Source organism: Gracilinanus agilis, chromosome 4, assembly GCF_016433145.1.
Source record: "Gracilinanus agilis isolate LMUSP501 chromosome 4, AgileGrace, whole genome shotgun sequence".
NCBI classification, from domain to species: domain Eukaryota; kingdom Metazoa; phylum Chordata; class Mammalia; order Didelphimorphia; family Didelphidae; genus Gracilinanus; species Gracilinanus agilis.
Window position 1 is genome coordinate 484481856 of NC_058133.1, and position 23236 is coordinate 484505091.

Here is a 23236-nt window from a genome sequence, read left to right on the forward strand (position 1 = left end):
TAAGTCGGAGACATGAACGGACTTGTCCGTGGCTGCCCGTGCTTCAGCAATGCCGTTGTCCTACGTCAGCCCCAGCGCCGCCTCAAAAGCTGGCCGGTGTTGGGTCGTGCTCGGAGGCCCCTTCGCCCCGCTTCCTCCTTTCCTGTGCTTCCTGGAATCAGGGCTCCCTCTCTCTCCCCACCCCCAGTGCTGGCTCAACTACCACGGCAAGACTTTCTTTGTAAATGAAAGGGAAAAAAACCAGAGAATTTAGCTCATGGTCCTCATGCCAAAAAGGCGAGGTGGGCTGCCATGTAAAATAAGGCACCAAGAGATTTCCTTAGGAAGGCATCGAGCTGTGTGTGGTGGCATCAGAGCTACGTGAGCAAGCCTGGAGGTGTTCCGCTCCTGAGCCATATCAAAGCCTGACACAAATACAGCAGAATGTTAATGTTAGTAAGAAACAGAAGCAATGTTTAGGGGTTTTCTCTTAAGCTAGTAAAACTATCAAACAGAATGTTCTCCTAGTCAGAGCCCACGCGAGTGGGGATAGAGAGCCGGGCCCGGAGTTGGCCAGTCCAAGGCTCCCCTCCGGCCTCAGCCTCTTCCTGGCTGGGTGACTCCGGCCAGGCCGCTTGGCCCAGACTGCCTAGTCCGTGCCACTCTTTTATCTTAGAACTGGCACTATGACGGAAGGCAAGGATTAAAAAAAAACATTGATATAAAGGCACATTCCTAAGGATGGTTGGGTAAATGGGGCTGCAGAAGAACAAAGGGACATTAATGGTATTCTTTTAATAAACTGGAAGCTCTTTGCAAGATTGCAAATTCATCTAAACTCCTTGAACTCTGGCTTCATTCCATCTGTTTATACCTGTTGCTCTGGAAAATGCTACATAAGAAAAAAGTAAACAGCACTCAGTCCAGAAGGCGGTCTCAGGTGTCACCGCCTATAAAATGGTATTTGAGCAGCTTTTGAAGGAATAAGAAGTCAGAGGTACCAGGGCAGGCACAAAAGACCTCTCGGGTTCTAATCTTCAAAAGAAAAATAAAGCCTCAACAGGTAAAGAAACTTTCTAAGTTGTTTAGTTCTAACTTTCAAAATGTTTTCTCCTAAGAAAATAGAGTTCTGCCTTTTAGAGAACACTGGGAACTAACTCCAATGCTGCTTGTTTGTTTTTAACTAAAGGCTCAGCAATAGTATTTTTTTAATATTTCATTTTTTCTTGTTACTCTGTCATTATTCTATTAAGGAATATTGGAATAAGAATGAAAAGAAACAACAAGTGGTGTGATCTCCAACAAGCCATTTAAATTCTCTAAAATGGGTTTCACCATTACTTAAAAAAACATAGGAGGCTGCTATAAAAAAATGAATCTGCCTTGCTCTTTCTGTCAGCCAGACTGGGCTCTTCCTCTTCCTACCTATAAACCTCTCCCCACCCCACTTGATCCTTCTCCACTCCTTAAGTTTATTTATTTATTTGCTTGTTTATTTATTCAGTGGTTTTTTTAAACCCTCACCTTCTGTCTTGGAGGCAATACTGTGTACTGGTTCCAAGGCAGAAGAGTGGTAAGGGTGGGCAATGGGGGTCAAGTGACTTGCCCAGGGTCACACAGCTGGGAAGCGTCTGAGGCCAGATTTGAACCTAGGACCTCCCATCTCTAGGCCTGACTCTCAATCTACTGAGCTACCCAGCTGCCCCTCCACTCCTTAAGTTAAAAAAAAAAAAAGTTTTGTTTTCTCCATAGAAAAGTTAAGGGGGAAATGAACATTAGCTAGATCACTAATTTAATACGCAAAGAAGAAGAGTCTAGGTCAGTGATGGGCAAACTTTTTTTAAAGGAGGGGGCCAAAGGAAAGGAAATGCTCATCTGTCAATCTGTTTCTAAGGCAAGTCTTTTCGAAGTTTCATTGTATTCTTCAGATTAGGAATAATGTCACACAGCAGGAAAGAATATTTCAAGGGGCCTCATCTGGCCCACAGGTCATTGTTTGCCCATCACTGGTTGAGGGAATTAAGATCTATGTTACTTCTTTGTCTGATGTTTTAAAATAAATGTTGGCAATCATTTGTATTATGTTGAAACAGAAAAGAAGATGGGGTCTACATTGTGGTTCATCAGCTTACTCCTTGCACTAGGAGGGGCTCCTCTATCCAGCAGAGATTCTACTGGGGGTGCTCTGGCTTATGGCAATAATACAAGCACCCTTCAGAAAAATCCAGCTGCAAATCGAAATCTAACCCAGACCAACAGCAGTCCTGGCCTCAGAGAAATGGATGACCTGCCATTGCTTTTCTTCATGATGCCTTTCTTGCTGCTTTGTGGGTTAGTGAGATGAACTTTCTGAAGTTGGTCCATTCGCTGCCATCTACTACAACATGGAAAGCTCAGTGGGAAAGCAGCCTTCTGTACTGCATCTCAATTACTAAAGAATGACCACCATTAGGTTTTAATTTATGGTCTTTTAATATCTTGGTTATTTCTGGAAGTTCAATAACTTGATGGTTTGTAGGCACAATGTTCACTCAATCAATGTTTGTTGAATGGATGGAGAAATCTTTTTTTTCCCTTTCCTCATGGCATTCAATTAAAAAGCAATCACAAACCAGATGTTGTTTCTCTTCAGGATTATAAAATGGAGTCCAATCTCCAATGGGCACAATAGAAACAAGGACAGAGAAAGCGGAATAAATTCTTGGTATTGCCATCTTCTGTTCAGAACACTTTTAATCAAGTACAGAGTGGGTGTGTGGGTGTATTTATACCTTAATTATGACAACCACAGGAAGAAAAAACTCCCCAGAATTCCCAAAGGAAGCTCACTGGTCTGGGCTACTATGGTACATGGGAGCAGGACTGGTATCTACAGTAATGCTTTCTGTCCTCGATAGCATGGCATATCCTATACACATTATCTCATGTGACCATCATACAACAAGCCTGTGAGATGGGAACTTATAAATAGCCATCCTCATTTTGCAAATAGGAAAATGGTCTCAGGAAGTTTATTTTAATAATTTTATTTTTTTTAAATCCTTAACTTCTGTGTATTGGCTCATAGGCGGAAGGGTGGTAAGGGTGGGCAATGGGGGTCAAGTGACCTGCCCAGGGTCACACAGCTGGGAAGTGTCTGAGGGGTCTCAGGAAGTTTAAATGGTGATTTACAGGGTGAGACTGTGTAGAATGCTGGAGGCAGTATTCACATCCAGGTCTCTCACCAAGCAGTACAGCAATCTTTGTCCTTTGCTACTGATGGAGAAGATCCTCTCCAGAGGCCGAGATGGGTACCCACTTTCTTATCACCGTCTCTTAAGAGTAGATGGCTTGTTTTACCCAAAACCAGAACAGGAAAATGGAGATTTACAAACCAACCAACCAACGTTAGGGGGTGACTATTCACTTGACAAAATAATTCTTTACAAGAGGCACTGCTAGTTTTTTCCTGGGTAATTAAAAGATGACTTACACCAGTGAGTGTATAATGGTAATGGGACTGGATATCGAGTCAAATGAACTGAGTTTGAAATCCATTTCTTCCCTTTATAGTCTAAATGACACTCTCCGTATCATAACCAGTGTCCTCATATGTAAAATAAGGAGGTTCAAGCATTCATTCAATACACATTTATTAAGTGCCTACTATGTTTCCCCAGATACTGCGCTAAGTTCTGGGGATGCCCAAGGAGACAAAAGACAGTTTGCCTTCAAAGATACCCAGGCTCTCTTTCCATTTTGAATCTTGTGACCTTGTACTCCTATACAAATATCCTATCCCCAAACTTGGGAAAAGCTAGATGCCACAGTGGACAGAGTGCTTTTGACTGGAGTCAGGAAGATTCCTCTTCCTCAATTCAAATCTGGCCTCAATATTTACTAGCTGTGTGACCCTGGGCAAGCCATTTAACATCGTCTGCCCCAGTTTTCTCATCTCTAAGAAGAATTGAAAAAGGAAATGGCAAACCACTCCAGTATCTTTGTCTTTAAAAAAAAAAACCCAAGTGAGATCACCAAGAGTCAGACACAACTGAAAAGGTTGAACTACACCCCCAAACCTCCCTTTGGCATGGCTGCTTTGCTAGTCCCCACCTATATTCCCTTAACTCTTTTTCTGCTTCAATGGCCAGTCTTATACAGGGTGGTATGGTGCTTAAGTAAGATGGGCCTGATGCAGCTGGTCCAAGATCCTTAGATGGTAAATGGATCTAAGCTGAATGAGGGGAAGGATGCCTGAATGGCCACCAAGGTGAGCCGGTAACCACCAGAGCTTATAAATGCTCAGCTCAGCTAAGCACTTGACCCACAAACAGTGCCCAAGCCTAAGTGATTAGATGAGAAGCTATATATTGACTCACACAGATCCTCTGGTTATTAGGCTTAGGGTTGGGTTGATGGATAAAGTTTGTAATAAGGACGATTGATATTGGGTTGGATAACGCCAATGACTGCGATTTCGATAAAGTCCCTTTTCCCCTTTGGATATAATTATCCACTTGCTCTTGGAATGATATCAGCCTTCGCTTAAATGGGTTCAAGGATTTAATGCTATAAACTCAAAGAGGTATGGTCCAGGATAAGGAAAGTGATGTTGGGGATGGCTATGCTAAATCTATAGAAGCTAGAATAGGCTGACTAATCAGTAACAAGTTGACAACTGGCTGGAGAGGTTCTTCTCCCTCACAGACCCCTGGTCAGATCCAGCCATGGCCTAGATCAGGCGAAAGGAGGGCTTATGATCTTCTTGGTAGATGTTTGATATGTATCTCTCAGCCCTAATTAGCCACAGGTGAACTGAGTACTTGAGGCAATAAGGTACAGATGCTGGAGTGCAGGTCTATAGGCCTACCCAACCTCACCACCTGGGACCCTTCTCAAAAATGAAGACCCCTGGGCGTTTATAGTGGTGGTAGCCACTGTCTTTTGCCTTTGGCTCATGCCACCTGGGCAAATTCTAAGTTCTATAACTGACAATCTGTCACTCAAGTTGGTCTCCATCTTGTTCCCAGAAGTTACCTATTACACCAGTCACTCAAATGGTATTGTTTAAACATATAAACCACCCCCCCTTTTGCAGAGTCTGCCTAATGCCATTCTCATCATTACTTAACGCTACTGAAAAATAAAAGATACTACCATAAAATAATCAAAAGTGAGTGCTGAAAAATTACAAAGACCAAGGATGAAACCCCCTAAAAAAGACAGAAGAAGATGCCCACCTCTACCTAGCCCCCTCATTTGACTCATTTGCAGGGGCAGGAGGTCCACATGTATGGAACGTTATATGTCTTTTTAGACTTTTTTCTGATTTTTTTCCTCCTCTTCCTCCCTTCCTTCTAAATTTCTATCATCTAGAATAGCTCTTTGGGAGGGGGGAAGGGAAGGAATGCTGGGAGAAATTCTGGAGATGTAAAAAACTAGATATCGATAAAAAGACATTAAAAATAAAAATATAAGACAAATCCAGTGTCTGTCTTATAGAGACACATATAACCTTTCTGTCTTAATTGTGACCAAACTCACAAAGATCTGAGATTCTTCAGCTATATGAGATTTGGACCAGAAGATCTCTTAGGTCTTTTTCAGCTCTAGATTGTGACAATCCCCCCAACCTACCCTAAAGGAGAAAGGTAAGGGAGAGTCTGAGGGCTCAGGCCATTCCAGATAGGAACAATGAGCTGGGAAGGCCAAGTCCAAAGAAAGGAATGAAGGCTTCTAAGTAGAGAGAGTAGCAGTAGGAACATCAAGGCTTGTCACTGAGCAGCTTTGGAGTCAATTTATAGAACCAATGAAGAGGTCAGAAGGTCATATAGCCAGTGCTCTCCACTTCAAGCAAAGCTCCCTCCTTAAAAGAGAACTACTATGGACATCTAGAATCCAGATGTCCTTTCACTCTGCCCAAAGCAAATCCAATCTCTTTTCCAAGGAATGAAGCTATACTAATTTGTGCACATATACCTTTATCTAACAGGAGCAGGATCTCACCTTCTAGGACACATCAATGTATGACAGTATGCTAGGTAGGGTCAGCATTAAAGTGAATTACCGTGTCACAAAAATGGCCATCTCAAATCTGGCCTCAGATACTGCCTAGCTGTGTGATCCTGGGAGTAACTAAACCCCCAGTGCCTAGTCTTGGACCAATATTTGTATTGATTCTAAGACAGAAGGTAAGGCTTTAAAACAAACAGACAGCCATCTCTGACCACAGGCTGCATGAGCTGGCCTAACTGCCAACATTGGTGATACCATCCACTCTGCAAACTACTGACTTTTCTCCCTGGGCAGGGCTACATCGCCAAAGAAACAGCGTGAAAGGGCTTTTCTCTCTACAGAGGAGATCTTGGCTCGGGGTCTGAAAAGCCTAACCCTGTGGCAATGGCTCAATCCATCCATTGGCCATCCCGGGCCACAACAGATTCTAAAACTTCTCCTCCGGTTGTCAGAAACCCTCTGCAGCCTCTAGCAAGAGCCCTTTCCTACTTTCCATGATGCTGCTCCCTGGAAAGGACGACCACATAGGTGGGTTCAGTCTGTCATCTGGCCTGGCTCTGAGTACCCTTAGGGGAACCTGCAGGATGCCTTCCGGGCAGAGAGAGGAATAAAAGGAAGAGAACCTATCAGAAGCAGCAAAGCACCTGCTGGATCCCTTAGTAAAACAACTAGTGGAGGGCCAAGGGATGGACGCATAGACATATAGCATGAACTGGGGCAAGAAACCCTGAGAAGAGAGGGAAGTAACAGCTCCTTTTGGACATTTCTTGATTTCCTTTCTGTTTCTGGTCTTAAATAAGCAGGCTTGATATTTAAACAAACAAACAAAAACACTCCTCCCAGTCAGAGCTCCCCAAAATGAGACAGACTGGTTTGGCAAACAAGAAATCCCTCAAACTGTAAGTCTTTAAGCAAAGATTGAATGCATATTGGAAGGATGTCTTAGAGCGGAGGCCCTGAAGCTGCCACTCATGGACCTCAAGCCCTCCACCAAGTGCCAGGGGGTTCAAAAATACATGAATGGGGGGAGAAATTACTCTTACTGATATTCCGCATTTCCTTCAACAACTTAAGTATAATATTCTGAAGAGGGTCCATAGGCTTTCCTGGCCTGCTGTACGAGGGGTTGAGGACACCCCAAAAGGAGATCTATCTCAGAGGGGTTCTGGGGGAAGTACAGGCCATACTAGATTAACTTTGAAGTGCCTTCCAAATCAGATGCTGTGAAACACCTAGAACTGTCCCTGGCCAGCTCCTCCTTCCCTTGTTCAGCTCTCCTCCCTAAACTAAGAATGACTACTAGGCTGCCTGTAGACCCAATTCCATCGATAAGTGCCGGGCTGTGGGAGGGAGATGATTTGGGGAAGGGAAGCCTTTACTAGCTTGGCATCCAGGCTCCCCAGGACATGCCAAGGAGGCAGGGGAAGATGGAGCTTTGCCACCTTCTGTCACTTCCTGGAGCCTCCACTTCTCTTATGCATGCCAAGCCCCGCACAGAGCTCTCTACACACTTCAAGCCTCTCACAGCAACGAGCCTGCAAGCACATGTGTTCCCAACCTCCCCTCACAGTCTGATGGAGGACAGCGGCTCTCCAGGTGGGCAGCAACATGGTGTGAGAAGGCATGATCAGCTCAGGGCCTTCAGAAGGGCCGAGGGGTAGATAAAGCTCACTCTTGGACGACTGGGAGGTGTTCAGTGGTCAGAGACGGCATGTGTTCTTTTCTGCTGAACGCTCCCACTTTCCTATTGGTTTTAGTCTGTTCTCTGCCTCAGAGATTGACTATGCACCCCACACAGAAGCTTTCTCAAATGTTCCAGGAGTGATGCGCCCGTGCTCTGGCTCTTAACCCTCACCTGTGAACGAATAGCAGCTTCCCTGGAGGAGAGATGCTCTGGGAGGATGGGGGTAGTTTCACCGTGTCCAGCCCCAGGGCCTGGCAGAGAACCTCACAGACACTGAGCGTGGAACACATGGTTGGTTCAGGGGATTTACTGCAAAAGAGGCAACCGATCCCTTGAGAGTAGTGAATGATGCCACGTGGGCACCCACGTGCCCATCTGGAATGAGCCAGGGTCACACCAAAGCATGCCGACACTGGCCTTGGCTATCATCAGAGAGAGTGGAAGGGACAAGTCAACAGTTCTGACTCTGATGATGCCTCATATGGGTCCAGGGCTGGGTTCCCAATAGCTGCTGACTTCCGCCATCTCTTTTAATACCTCTTATGCCAACAGTCCGTCTCTAGCTATCGACATGCCATCTTACTTTTAAGTCAGACGCAAAGATGCAGAGGCCTTACCTGCGTGTGACGTAATAAAAAACAGGATTCCCAGCCTTGGAAGTGCCTGCTTGATAGAAGATATTTAATGTTTTCAGCGCCTTAAACTCCTCCTTCTCGTGTACTTGGTGCCTGAAAACAGCAATAACAGCTCCACTAATTAATGAGCCCAAATGGTGTTGTAAAATCACTCCTTTATCCACCCAGAGCTCAGCAGTCAGATGAAAGAACCTCGGCGAGGGAGCTATGGAGGGCCCACCTGGCCACCTCCTACAAAAGCGAGGCCCTCCCAGCAAGCTGAGGGACAAGGTTCAGAATGGACCCAAAGGACTATCTCAGGGGCAGGAAAACAGATGCTACCTAAGGGGAGGTGGGGAGTTGAGACCCACGTGTGTGAGTGTGCGCACACATGTCTGAAGTACTCTGTCATTTTTCTAAGGGAGAAAAAGGATTGTAGCTCTTAAGAACTGTTTAAAAAGAAAAAAAAAGTTAGTTGCTTTAGTCCTCTATAGATGCTTGTTTGTATAATATGAATATTCAGATACAGGACTAAATACCAATACCAAATAGAGCCGAATAACAGAAAAATCCGTTGGGGGCAAAGATTTTTCAAAAGGTTGTTATAGCGTCCACCATATTAAAGAAGTGGGTGTCATTTGTGCCCCACTGTGGCCTGGATAGAAAATCTTAAGTTCGTCCCCTAGTTCTGGAAGACAAGTCCCCAGAACTGAGGGTATGAATAATTCTCAGGTTAGAAGACAGGCTTTCAAGTTGTATTTGATCAGTGGAAATCCAAGGCTTGTTTGTGCTTCTGGCTCATTAATGCCTGTACCACAGAAATACTGAATGTACATATTTTTGTTGAGCGTTTGTGATATACAGGTCACTACAAATGCCATCTCATGAAGATTCAGCACGCTCCACTTCACTGAGTCATGGTTATGTCTGCTCTTCAGAAGAGCCATGTACTGTGCTGTCCTTTGTAAAAGGAAGGTAGAGAAAGATTTCAAGGAGCTTTTACACCGGGCTAATACTGCAGCCCTTACCAGCTTAGGAGAACTTGTCAGAGCTTACATTTTGCCAACATATATGAAAGTACAAGATGCCCCATGGAACCAGGAAGGACTAAAGTAGAAGACCATTTAAAAGGCATTATGGAGGACATGTAGCTTGGGAATGCTGGCAAGCCAGCTACATTTCAAGAACCAAGCTGCAGTGCTTTATGTGTTTCCTTAAAATACTGAAAGAAAAAAAAGGAAGTTCTGACACATACTTGGAAGAAGTTTCAAGCTGCTGAAACCTCTGATCCACTGGAAATTAAGGGGATGTCTATCAGTTGAGGAATGGTTGAACAAATTATGGTCTCTGAATGCAATGGAAGACTAATTTACTCTAAGAAATGATGAAGGGGATGTTTCCTGAAAAACCTAGAAGGCGTGTATGAATTGAGGCAGAATAAAGGGAGAAGAATCAGAAGAAAATACTAGGAGGACAAAAAGCTTCGAAAACCTGATGGTCTCTGATCAATACAAAAACCAACCACCATTCCAGAGGATAGAAGATGAAGTCCATGGCTGCCTATTTTTTTTTTTCTTTTTAACCCTTGTACTTCGGTGTATTGTCTCATAGGTGGAAGATTGGTAAGGGTGGGCAATGGGGGTCAAGTGACTTGCCCAGGGTCACACAGCTGGGAAGTGGCTGAGGCCGGGTTTGAACCTAGGCATGGCTGCCTATTTTCTGATGGAGACAGGATGGACAAGGGTATATCCCAGTGGTTCCCAAACTTTTTTGGCCTACTGCCCCCTTTCCAGAAAAAATCTTACTTAGCCCCCTGGAAATTAATTTTTTTAAAAATTTTAATAGCAATTAAGAAAGATAAATGCACCTGTGGCCATCACCACCGCCTGGATCGCTGCAGCACCCACCAGGGGGCAGTGGCACCCACTTTGGGAATCACTGGTATAGACTGAAACATAAGTTTGTTTGAATACAGACTGCTGGGAATCATCAAAACCCACCCTGTCTGACATGGTCACAGGGGGAACCTCGAGGAAGTACATGACAGCCTCAGGAAGGATGGAAACCCCTCACTCAGATACCCCTGTGTGACTCTTCTCTTACTAACACTCCTTATTATTGGAATCATTGTGATCAATATCCCCACTCAGCCCCAGGGAGATACAGAAGAACATTATAGGCTATTATTAGAGCCCTTACAGGTCTCCTAAAAACTCCTAGGAAATTCCCACCTTTACAGAATTCCCCTAGAAGTCACTTCACAACAAACCAGCAAATAGTGAGTTAATGTTAAAAATTTAAAAATCCTAACTTAGGTCTCCCATACACAAGTGCCTGCAAAAACAGGCCAGAACAGTCTCCAAGTTTTTCCCCCCTCCCTGATCCCTGATTTGGTATAGTACATTAACATAAAAGAACAATGAATGATAAATGGAGAAATTGTCTCCCATGAAAAGGCCTGTGCTTTCCCACCACTGTAGCCCAAGAGATATGTCAAACACACCTTGAAAAATATTGAAAGTTACTGGAGAATGAAAAGTATGACTTAATACATTGTCTCTAAGAAAAGATGTATGATGAGAACGGATTTCAATGCCAACATTACATGTGATCTCAAAGTGTATAAGAAAGTATATAAAAATAAACCTTACTCAAGGCAGAGCAGAGCAATATTCATGATGCCTGCCTGGCTGAAACACTGACTGTCTTTCATTTGTCTTAATCATCTACGTTGTCCCACCTCCTCAAGACCCTGGACCTGTGGGAGTTATAGTCCAGCAACTGACAATGTAGGAATTTGTTTTGTTTCACTGACAAGATCTGTTGCAACTTTTTTTCCTCTTCCAATATTGGGGTGGGAGGGAGAGAAAATTTGAAAAATTTTTAAATAACAAAAACCAAAGAAATCACATATCCTCCAAAGAATCAAATTAAAATAATCACACAAGATAGAACTGGTATCCTTAAAATGGGTGTTAGAAGAATGTAAAGAACAAGGAAGTTTTTTCAAAAAAAGGAGGCATGTCTAGGAAATGGATACTCGGTTTTGTGGTACAAAGAAAAGAAAGCTATTTGACATCATAACTCTATGGTTCTCCCTTACCTCGTCATAAATTCCTCAAATTTAGAACTGGTAAGATTCAGGCTGGACCAGTGAGTGTCAGCTACAGGCTTGTGTTCTGGAGGACCCAGGTAGGCAAGGAGAGTTGCCATCTTATCAAAAGGTCGTCTTCCAACAGCTTTGTGATCTCTAGAAAGAAGAAGTGACTTATCAAGGAGCTCGTGACCTTCCAGTACAAGTTCCCTAAATAATCAGTTGGACACTTGGGTTTAGCGATTGCTGGTATTCAATGCCCATGAACAAATAGCATGGGGGGAAAAGACATTTAAATGGTCACTAGTCTACAGTGACATCTTGAATCTCTTATGCAGAGTTGCAAAAAACTCTAAGCACTTAGAATAATGAAAAAACATTTTGTGTGTGATATAAAGTTTAGATCAATAAGAATACACGGTTCATGCCATCATGGATTTTAAAATTAAGAGAATGACACACATTAAAAAATATATTAATTTAGGTTATGCAGCCATTTGGAGCTTGTGTTATGTGAATTAAAGATGCTAGTTCAAACTTAGTTTTTCTCATATTGCTTTCTAGTGTCCCCAGGAATTTCAATCCTAGCTGCCTTGGGATCTCTCAAAATACTATACTGTTACTCTGGATTACTTCTGGGATAATTTGCCTAATATGATCCAATGATTTTTTAAAAACTATTACTAAAAAGATTTGATGACTATTGTTTTTGAGTCCAGTCAAATCTAGGAATGAGAAGCTGTATCTAGCATTTCCCCTGAGATTCATGATCTTTTGCTCCCCTGGAGCAGGAAGTTCATCCCTCTTTCTGTTGGCAGCAAACTGAGGAAGTCTACAGACCCTTCTCAGAATAATGCTTCTAACTGAAGAAAGTAAGGAAATCAATGGTATTAAGTTTCAAAAACACTAAAACACATCCCCAGAACCAGAAGAATTCTGTTATAAGTTTAGTTCTAGAAAATAATCTTCAGTAATTTTATTGGTGTTACAGTGAATAAGTAAATTAAATTATTAGTATCACTGTTTTTATTATCTTTACAAATAATGGATAAATGACAGAAGAGTTATTATTTGAGTTCTGAGAAGGAAAGGGTTAACACAGATTAGGAGTTTAGGGATGGTTTTGTGGAGAAGATGGTACCGAGTCAGGCTTCAAAGCATTATACATCAAATGGAATTGCTGCATTAGCATTCTATTATAAGGCGGCACATGCTAACAGATTTCTATCCTGATCTGCACCTAGTTCTCTGGCTATTTTACAAAGTGCAAGTAGGTTTTCTTATTCCTAATCCACTGGTCAACCCACCTCAGGAGCCTATTTCAGAGCTGGTAACCCACTTTAATAGTTTTGTTATGTCATGGCATTTTTTCCTGGGTACTGACAAACTCCCTCATATTATTTTAGTCATTTTCTATTCATAAGACAAAATGTTGCTCCTTAAGGAGCTGATAAATATATGGAAAATTAAGAACAAAGTAATGCATTTAGCCAGCTCTTGAGAATGCCATTAGAAAGTCTAAAGAAAGATGAGAGAAAAACAAAAAAACTATGAATATGATGGAAATGAAATGTAAGCCAGCACCTTAATTCACATACCACAAAGATGATAGGATGATGTGCTTCTTCTAAATCTGAACTCTTAGCACTATTTTAAGCTTTGAAAATCTCAACAATAAGAATGACTCACATGAACATAATGCCTTAAGCTTTGCAAAGAACTTATTTCATTTGATCTTCATGACAAGCCTGGGAGGTAAATGCTATTATTCCCATTTATCAGAAGGGGAAACTGAGGCTGGGATAAAGGATGTGACTAGGCCAGGGTCACATAGCTAGCAAATATCTGAGGCCAGTAAAAAGTCCCCGCTTCCTGATTCCACGTGAAACAAGTGACCTGCCACACTAAGATGTCTCCTTAGAGAAGGGAGCTGCTTCCCAAGTTAAAACAAGCCTGAGACTCCCTGGGACTGAAAATTTATACACTCATTGAGGAAAAGAGAACATGTGGCAAGGATTGGGAGTTTTCTAGCCTAAAACAAAATCTGATCACAATAAGCAAGGTCAGGCAGCTGAGTAACAGGGAGACCAAAGCAGTGGCTGCAAGCCACAGCCTCACTTTCTACACTAAGATAGAGAAGGTCCTTGGGATACCACTCAACATAGCTGTTGTGGGAAGAGAAGAAGGTCCATGTCAGACACAGGGCAGTTTTGGCATACTTCTGGGTGCCTTTCTGTGTGTGTGTGTGTTTTGTTGTTTTGTTTTGTTTTGTTTTGTTTTCAGGGAGCTTGGTGTGAGGGGATACTGTATAGGGGCCAAACCAAATTGTCTGATGAAGGGTTGGAGGCTCAGGCAATACAAAGGAGATTTAGCAAGTGAGTGATAGACAAGCTCATTTTCACAAAATTAATGTGAGCTATTTTCCATAAGAAATAACTTTTGCATATAAGGGAAATTATAATTCTTTCCAAGTCATATCTCTTAACCAAACAAAAGATGAACTCGGATGCACTATTCACAACCAGGTAAGCATAGCTCTAAGATCATCTATACCTGTTGCTTGAAAGATATTGGCCAATTTTCTCTTGGTTGTTCCAGAGGAGACGGTGAAGAGCAAGGACATTGCCATCACTGATGAAGGAAAGGCTGTGGTTTATGGCATCACTTACAGGGCAATCAGATGCAATATCAAGGAAAAATCTACCAAAATACAAATGTCATTACAATTTTTGAAATCTTACACTAAACATTTGCATTAAATTTGCATACTCTATCCACACATTATCAGAAAGCTGTAGTATTACACCATACATCCTTTGGGGGACCCACAAAGGGAGAGGGGAAGAGGAAAAGGGAGAGAAACAGACACAAAGCTATAGTCCCAATTCTTTATTATTGGGTTCTCAGTTTCACAAATATGCCTTTTAATATCAAATGGTCAGAATAAGCTGAGGAGACATTTGAGTGTTCATCATAAGATTTTATCACAAGGTAAAGTAAGCTCTAGAGCTTTCAGTTTTTAAAAAAGCCTGCTCAGCAAATGAGGAATGGTTGAACAAGTTGGGATTTGTGGTGGTGATGGAATACTACTGTGCTCTAAGAAATGATGAGCAGGATGATTCCAGAAAAACTTGGGAAGATTTAAATAAACTAATGCAAAGTGAAGTGAGCAAAACCAGAACACCACTTGTGATAATTAGATTAAATCTACACTGCCCATCTTTAGATTTAATCACCAAAGGTGAGAGCACCTCCAATTCGTGACCCACGTGTGCTAGAGTGGGTGATGAATCAGTCAACTGACTGCCCCCTAGGCAGTCCTATGAGAATTGTCTGTTGTGATTAGACACGCAAAGTAGGAGGGAGGAACAGGAAGTGACGCATAAGTGACCCCTTTAAAAGGAGAAGGTCTTCTGCAGAAGGGGGGCTGCTGGTGAAGAGGGCAGCTGATGAAGGAGCTTTTCTAGTGTGTGGAGGAGTGCTGGCTGGAATGCTAAAACCTTGGTGAGCTTAAAGACTGACGGAATCTTCCTGAACTTCTCTTAAGAAACTTCTTTTAATAGACTCTGTGAATGAAGCTTTGCTCCTTTCACCTCCAGGCCTCTGGCCCTCTGACTCACCCGCCGAGGGTTAATTAGATATACCTGGATTAATTAGAGGATCTTAATAATTTACCTACTGTGTTAGATTCTTATTTCCTTTCTCTCTTCTCAATTGTAAATAAACTTCCATAAAGTCAATTTTGACTTGAGGTTATTCCTAAATTGGAGAGATTTCCCCTGGTGACCACCTTTTAATATATTGAACCCCAAAACCCCTAATTTCCCCTTATACACTATACATAGGAAGAGCAATATTGTAAGAGTTAGATAATTTGATCAAGCCCTTTCTGAAGGACTTATAATGAAAAAAAATGTTCTCCACCTCCAGAGGGAGAACTGATGGAGTGTGAATGCTGGCTGAAACATAATTTTAAAACTCTTTATTTTTGCCTTTTTTTGTCTATGTTTTCTTTTGCAACAAGGCTAATATAAAAATATGTTTTGTATAACTTCACCTGTATAACTGATACCAAATTACTTCCTTCTCATAGTAGTGGGGAGAGACTGGAGATAATCTAGAACTCAATTTTTTTTTTAAATATCAAAGATTTTTTTACATGTAACTGGGAAATATTTAACAATAATAATATAGAGGGATGGGTTTTTTTCTTCCCAATGTGTAGTTAGTAAAATTATAAATGTCAATATTCAATTCTCATTTTTCAGTGTCCTGACACAAATCAACAGAAATGAATGAAGAATGATTCCTTCCCAGCCTTCTACAGGATGAAGAATAATCAAAATGGCTGTGAATTTGGGTCCCCAAAAGAGGAAGAAATCAGAGGGATGAGCTCCTGGAGCTAAATGGGGAAAAGGGTAGTCTGAAGTAAGGTTGGGCTTTCAGTGGTCCAGGTGTCTCCCAAAAGGGCACTCCCCCAGGGAATGCAGCCTGGCCTCTCTGAGGCACAGAGAGGGACTTGCCCAGAAACACACAGCCAGGGTGTGTCAGAGATGGGACTCAAACCTGAGTCTCCCTGACTGGTAATTTGCCTTCTAGCACACTCTCTTCTCTCAAAAGAATGAATGGATGAATAAATGTAAATATGCATACAAATATATCACTTCCGCATGGTTTCAAAATTTCACTAAAAGAAACGGATAAAGATAATTAGAAAATGGCCTTGCCGCTTACCTCCTGGCTACGTCAAAGTTGCTTTTCACAAAGTCGTTAAAAGGCCTCATATACTCTTCTTTTGTGAAGAGGACGTGATTGGCAATACTCTGAAGTATCTAAACAAAAAAAGGTCACCAGATAATGCAGACCACAGCCAAACTGTGCATTTCCTTTTATAGAATGGAGACATTTTTCACTAAACTGATTTCTGTTTCATAGGCTCAGAGATTTGGACTGCTTTTTTCCAATTCATGAGGTGTACTAGATCTAGTGCCTGCTTTCTTTCCAGCAGGTGACTAGAGTGGAGAGCAGGGCATGTAGAGCCCGAGCATCTTTGGAGGCTAAATCCCCATCGGTACACCTACATCTTTGCTCACTAGACGAACCCTGAAACTACCAAGCTGAATGCATTTGGGTAGAATGCACTGCTTAAGACAGGGTCTCACAATGGAGAGAAGGCTACTGAGGACTTTCACACATGATCAAATTGCAATAAACTGAAGCAAAACAACAGAGAACTACACAAGAAGTTTTCAATATTCAAAAGACAATCCTAGCCACAGAAACCTGTGAGATTGCTAGGGGGTTACGAAAGAGTTTTCCAGGGAACAGGGCAAAAATGAAGACAGTTGAGCATCAATGTAATTCATCACCTTTGACATTAGCTTCAATCCCCTTTCAATTCTAGGGATCGGTTTTCTCTCTAAAATCCCTGCCTCGTAGGGAGACACAACGGCAGGGTTGATGAATCTCAGGAACATGGCACTCCCCACGGCGCCAATGCTGTTCTGAGGGAATCTCTGGCTAACAACCTAAAACCAAAGAGGTTAGAGTGATTAGTGTATATGGCTTAAATTCAGGGAAGATGAAGGGGAAAGGGACCAGAAGGTTATGGGGAACTACAAATACTCAGGCTCTCATCCCGCCAGACCAGACATTTGGCTAAAGAGCTAAAAAGACACCCAGACACACGACAGGCTGTTAAAAGTCCTTTCTAGCAGGGCAGGAAGCAACATTCACTTTCAGTTCTTGACTTGCACAAATAAGATGCAAAAGAAAAGAAGTCACTGACATGAATTAAGCAGAAGAGTCCAGAAAAGAGATCTTAATTTCAAAGCCATCAAGCATACAATTCCATTGTGAATTTAATAAAGCCCTTCTAAGCTGGAGCAAATAGCTTCACATTTTATAAAGGAAATCAAAATGGAGAGACAACTTGTTTAATGCAGAGGCCAGGCTTGATTTCCTGCTTCTGGAATAAATCTTCACTAAGTTAAGATGGATTCTCTTTGGGCCAAGGACCTTTCTCTTCAACCTTTCCCTCAGGTTCTTTAGCAACTGGCTCATCTTAGATAAAATACACTGTGAGCTGAAAGTAAAAACATGTCTTACAAAGAACATCACTGTCAGGCTTTCTCTCTTCATCAGAATACTTTACAACAAGGGTATTTTTTTATTTAAACCATGGAGAAAGGGGCATTCTTGGGGACTTAAAGAAAAAAAGGGCCCCAAGAGCAAGAAAGAGAACATAAACAGTTACCTCATTTTAGAGTATTCTATATCATTTCAAAGTTGAATTTTTATCTTTCTTTCCTTTTTAAACTTTCTACTCTCAAAATGGAAAGCTGCTAGCTCAAGAATTCAAGACAGAAAAGGAAAAACGTTTTAAATGGCCTCTTCATGACACAAATATCTCTTGACAGGAAGTGCTTTAATAGATGAAATTGTCTTATCAAATGAATGTCAGGGAATTCCCTTTCACATGGTTTCTGTATTACCCAATCCCTCTGCTTTAGCTGGGAAGGCCAGGTAAGAAGGCTGCTCTTGAGAACAGAAAAAGAACAGCAATGGGTACAAGAGACAAGCAATAGCCCAAGTACCATGGGGTTGAGAATGAATCTTCAATTATATAATGGGAGTAGGTGAGAAAACTGGGTCTGATGGAGAGGATTTATTTTTATAAACACATTTTTAGAAACACAGCTGTCTTGTATGTGGGAGAATAACTGCTGCTTTTTGCAGAGGCTTCACTGGGTAAAACCTTCATTCCTGTATTCCAAAAATGCTGACTTCATAAAATTCTTCCCCAAGAGGGTTCTCTATTATCTAAGATATAGTTCAAACTGAATTTACTGAAAAGCTTCGGTTCTTCAAATCTAGTCTCAGACAATTTCTAGCCATGTGACCCTGGGCAAGTCACGTAATCCCGATTCTATACTTTCTTAAAAGGTAAGTGTTTTAAAAAAACTTCAATTGTAGAATGGAAGTTCCTAAAGGGCAGAAGTGGTCTACTTTTTCTAATTGTAGCCTAAGTAGGCATTTAATAAATGTTTATTGACTGGCCAATTTCAACTTGCTTTCTAAACTTTTGTATTTTCCAGAAGATATTGCTGAAGGCATAACTAAAGGCTTCCCTCATTTATGGTCAGTAAAATGAAGGATTTAAAGAAGTTTAACAGAAGTGGAAGACCTGGAAAAGTTTTTATAAAACACAATTTCCAAAAGCAGCATAGCTTCCAACAATTAGAAACATTAGGTTTTAAAGTGTGGCAAATATATTTACAAGAGATTTCTTCTTAATATTTTTCAACCCCACAAATTTATGAATATAAAGATTCTCAGTTACTTCTCCACTGTGTGGAGAAGTGAAAAGTGGGGAGGGTGAAAACACACCCTCCAAATCCGTTCCCTTATCCATTGACATTCTAACAGGACAAACCAGCCAGATTACGACTTCTTGTGAAATCCTACAGTTGTGGGATTGTTTTAGCATTTCATCATGCATCAATTCATTGAAAATATCAGCATTTAGACTTTGGAACCAGGACATGGCAAAAATTCATATCATCAATAATTTCTTGGCAAAATAAATTCTGTAAAAGAGTCACCTTAGGAAAGAATCATTGCTATTCCCTCTACAAATAAGAAGGTTGCACAAATATTCAAGAAAAATAAAAATTGAATTAAAAAAACTTCAAATCACAGAAATGAAACCTAAAATTTCCTTTCAGTATTAAGAAACATTTTGATTCCACATTAGCCAAAATCCAGTTGTTCCTTTGTTTCAGATATGAAATACAACCATTAACTTAAATACCGTCAGGAAACTCAAATGGGGGCAGTGATACTGACATGTGTGAGTGCATATCCGTGTAACAGCTGTACTGATGGATAATGTTCAAGAGAAATAATGCTCAAAATGTATTTTGACACCAATAAATGACAGAGTTCCCACAGTCAACACACTTTTCTTCCAGAGGCCTGAAGAGACCCCTCTGTGGGTTTTATGGTCAAGAGGCAAAACCATCAAGAGAAAGATGGTTTTAATAAGTGACAATTTCATTTAAGCAACCAAATGAGCTCACAAACTGCCATTCGAAATGGAGAGGGACGACATCTTCTTGGCTCAATCTGCAATGTCCTCTGAACCATCGCGGGGCTCCCCTCGGGATGTTACCACTTACTTTTGTTACGACTCCATGATGCCCCAGAGCACCTGTACTGGTGTAGAAAAGGCATTCCAACATCTCATGTTATCCAAAAACTTTTAAAATGTCATTTGAAAAGCACCTTCAGTGGCAGGAATGCTTGAGAGAAGAGTTGAGCAAAATCAGAAAAAGAAAAAAAAAAAACCACAATGAAGATAGACAAGAAGAGAGCTAAGAAACATGCTCTAGAGATGGGGCCTGGGGCAGGTTTGAGTCTGTGGCCTCAGTGGAGCAGAGGCATCAGCAAAACACCAAGCAAAAAGGCTTAGAATACGTGCTTAACTTCAATATCATGGCAGGGCACAGTAAGTGTCATCTGTGCGAGGGATGGAGGCTGAAGTATTAGAAATGTTTAATCAAGGAATAGAGATGCAAACTGTCCTAACTGCTATCAGCAGGGTTATTAGTATCGCATAGCCAAGAAGAAAATCTTGAGTGAGCATGCTTGACAGTGTCACCATTCTAGACACCGTAGTTTAGTCAACTAAATTTAAAAAGGAAATTAATAATATCTGTAGCTACCAAATCCTAAGGCATTTTATTTATTAACTATTTAAAAGCTGTGGAATAATTTCCCACAAGTTCCCTTGGGTTATAAGAAAATTTATGCGACCTAGCCAGGACACACAATGTATACTAGTAACTTTTATTTTTTAAGTGATTACCAAATTCATAGCAAGACCCTAAAATAATACTGAGTTCACAAAATGTAGTTTCTCTAGAAATGACTTGTTTGCCTTTATTTTTTCCCTCTTAGACCCTTACCTTCTGTCTTAGAATTGATACTGTATATTGGTTCCAAGGCAGAAGAGTGGTGAGAGAGAGGTAACGGGGTCTCAGAGCTAGGATGTGTCTGAGGCCAAATTCGAATCCAGGACCTCCCACTGCTACATTTGGCTTTTAATCCACTGAGCTACCTAGTTGCCCCTTGTTTGCCTTTAAAGAACATAGGTGCCCAACTATAATATTAGAACAGATTTTTGAATAAAGAAAATAATACAATTATAGGCTCAGGAAGACCTGAATTCAAATGTGACCCCAGATAGTTCCTAGATGTGTGATCCTGGATGAGTCACTTAACCTCTGTCTACTTGAGTCTCCTCATCTGTAAAAAGTAGGTATTATAATAGTACCTACCTGCTCCTGGGATTCTGTGATAATCAAATGAGACAAGAATTATGAAGTACTTAGCACAGTACCTGGCACATAGCAAGTGCTATATATAAAAGTTAGCTGCTATTATCATTATTTTGAGCCAAATAAGCCATAAATGTTCTTTTGTGTCTAGACAAAAGAAAAATAGGCAGAGGTTGGGGTTCAATAAAATTGAGCAACAAATTGGGTAAATATTTAGAAAGGGAAGCTTACCCTTCCCCAACATATCTCTTAGAACAAATGGGGGGAAAACCCACTCACACTAACTACTGTAATCCAAGAAGCAAAAATAAAAACAGATTCAGCATTTCCTAAGGCCTTGAAATTAAGTTTCTTTTGCATTCATTTACCATTAAAAACGATGGTAAAATTAGAACAGGAATAGCCAATGTAAAGAAAAAAACCCCAAATGCCTTTGAGTTAAACCAAACCAAAGGCATGCAAAGAATGTTTAAATTCCAGGGTTAATTGAAATGAAAGCTATTTGTGCCAGAATTAGTAGAATGATTTTAAGGTGAGAATTCATTAGGCTGAGGTGAAGATGTTCAAACAGCAAAGATTTTTTGTTTTGCTTTGAAAGAAATGGCTAAGAAAAAGGGCTCCAGACTTACTGATTTTTTGTTTTCCTTTTTTTCTTTTACGGTAGCTTTATTCAGTAGAGAGTGGCAAGTTGCCTACAGAACAGAGATGAGCACAAACAAGTCACAGCACCAACTACATACAGCAACAAAAACAATGTTGACTTGTACAGAAAATTATACAGTAAATGTAACACAAATGGAACAGAAAATGGGATATCAACTCAAGTTTGATGATGAAGTTTAATCCTAGATTTTGATTTTATTAATATTTTATAGTTAAAGCCCTAGAGAGAAAGCAAGGCGAAGGCTGGGGTTTAATCATGTCTACTATTTCTGGCTAGAATACAAGCAGACTTTGGTTGATGGCTCCCATCACCAAAGCCAATAACAGAAGAACACATTTGGTTTAGTGTTTGTTCTCCCTTAGACAGTCAAGGGGAGCACAGCTAGAAACACTCTGCTTTTCACTCAAAATGGGTAAACATCAAATTGGTGCAAGAAATTTCCAATTTAGAATATAATCATTAGAAAAAGCTTTTAAAAAGGCATCATTATCATCATTACATGGAAACCATGGCTACTCAGAGAGACAGACTCCCCAAGATAAAATAAAATGACTGCTTATTAGGTTTGACTTCCATACCTTAATTACCTTACAATGAGTATCTCCACCCAAGGAAACACTGACTTTAGGCTCCAATCCATACTCAGACATTTAAATAAAAAGCAAAGAGTTGCCTGGGGCAGGGGGCCAGGGCACTCAGGGTCTAACCAACACATGTACACACACAACCCAGATGAACAATGCTTACCTTAACCTCGTTTTTGAAAGCTTCTAAAGTAGCAGATCTTGCCCACACATGATGCCAAAAGTCCATGCATGGGAACCCTAGCTAAAAGTGCTCAAGCCCAGAGAAGACACTCAGGACTGCCCAAGCATCTCATTCAGGAAGCAACACGTACATTATTTAGGGAATACACTTGAGATATTCTCCCTATCGGTCAAATAAAAGTGCCTTTTTTAAAAGGCACCAAAACTACAGTCAGGGCTAAAGGGAACAAGAGAATAAAAGAAAATATCCAAGTAACCAAGCAAAAGAAAAGCAGCAGCAACAGCAGTAGCAAGGGAAAGGAATCATCAAAAGAAGGCCCTGAGTCCAAGCTTTCCCTTGGACAGAAGGGACACAGACCAACAAGGAACATCTTTGACCCACAGAGAGCTCAACATTCTGAACGTTACAATTAAACAATAATTTGGACTACATCACCAAGGAGTTAGACAACGCTGAGACATCGATTTGTAGGACATAACACGGTCTCATCATAATTCAGGAACTCTCTCTCAGGGCAACATGAGCTCTAAAAAGCTCCATCCTGCTGGAAAGGTAACTGTGCTTCCCCGAGGCAGTTTCACGAAGCAGGGAGAAGCTCCCCACCAGCAGCGCATCCTGATGCCTCACAAGAGTGTACAGGTGACCCTGGGCTCTTAAAGGCTGTCTGTTTGAGGGGAGAAAAAGCTTGCGCCGAGGCTTCTCCTACTGAAAAGCCTAGGAGGCTGGTCCTAGTACAAGTGGCGTCCACCCAGCATGAAGGACTCATCACAAATAGGCTGCCACTAGATGGGGCAAGATCTTTGGCCACATCCACAGGAGCAAGAGATCTGAAATTGTGGTGCTGGGTGCTAGATGGTATAGGGTGGCATAACTTTCTCCAAGCTGGATGGAAGAAGAGTTACACTATTTAGCCTCAAAAGGCAGAAGTAAGAGCACAGAGGCAAAACAACAACAACAAAAAAAACCAAACCAGTTCTGTGGCCAAGAAAAAGTCCAAATAAAGAGAACTGTACTTCCTCAGGATGAGGGTGCCCTGGCACTACTCAGCTATGGATGGACATGGGATCGCTCCCAACTCTAAGGGTCTCTGAACCCAAC

At 41.3% G+C, this 23236-nt stretch overlaps 1 protein-coding gene across 1 annotated transcript in view; it reads right to left on the reverse strand.

Moving 5' to 3' along the window:
- Positions 1 to 23236, reverse strand: part of NF1 (neurofibromin 1) — a 193614-nt gene that overhangs the window by 88084 nt on the left and 82294 nt on the right. Inside the window, exons 27-32 of the mRNA XM_044672802.1 lie at positions 21336 to 21398; positions 16735 to 16893; positions 16100 to 16197; positions 13919 to 14065; positions 11375 to 11521; positions 8275 to 8385 (exon numbers count right to left, since the gene is read on the reverse strand). Of these exons, the coding sequence (XP_044528737.1) occupies positions 8275 to 8385; positions 11375 to 11521; positions 13919 to 14065; positions 16100 to 16197; positions 16735 to 16893; positions 21336 to 21398 (725 nt within the window). The remainder of the gene's footprint in view (positions 1 to 8274; positions 8386 to 11374; positions 11522 to 13918; positions 14066 to 16099; positions 16198 to 16734; positions 16894 to 21335; positions 21399 to 23236) is intronic.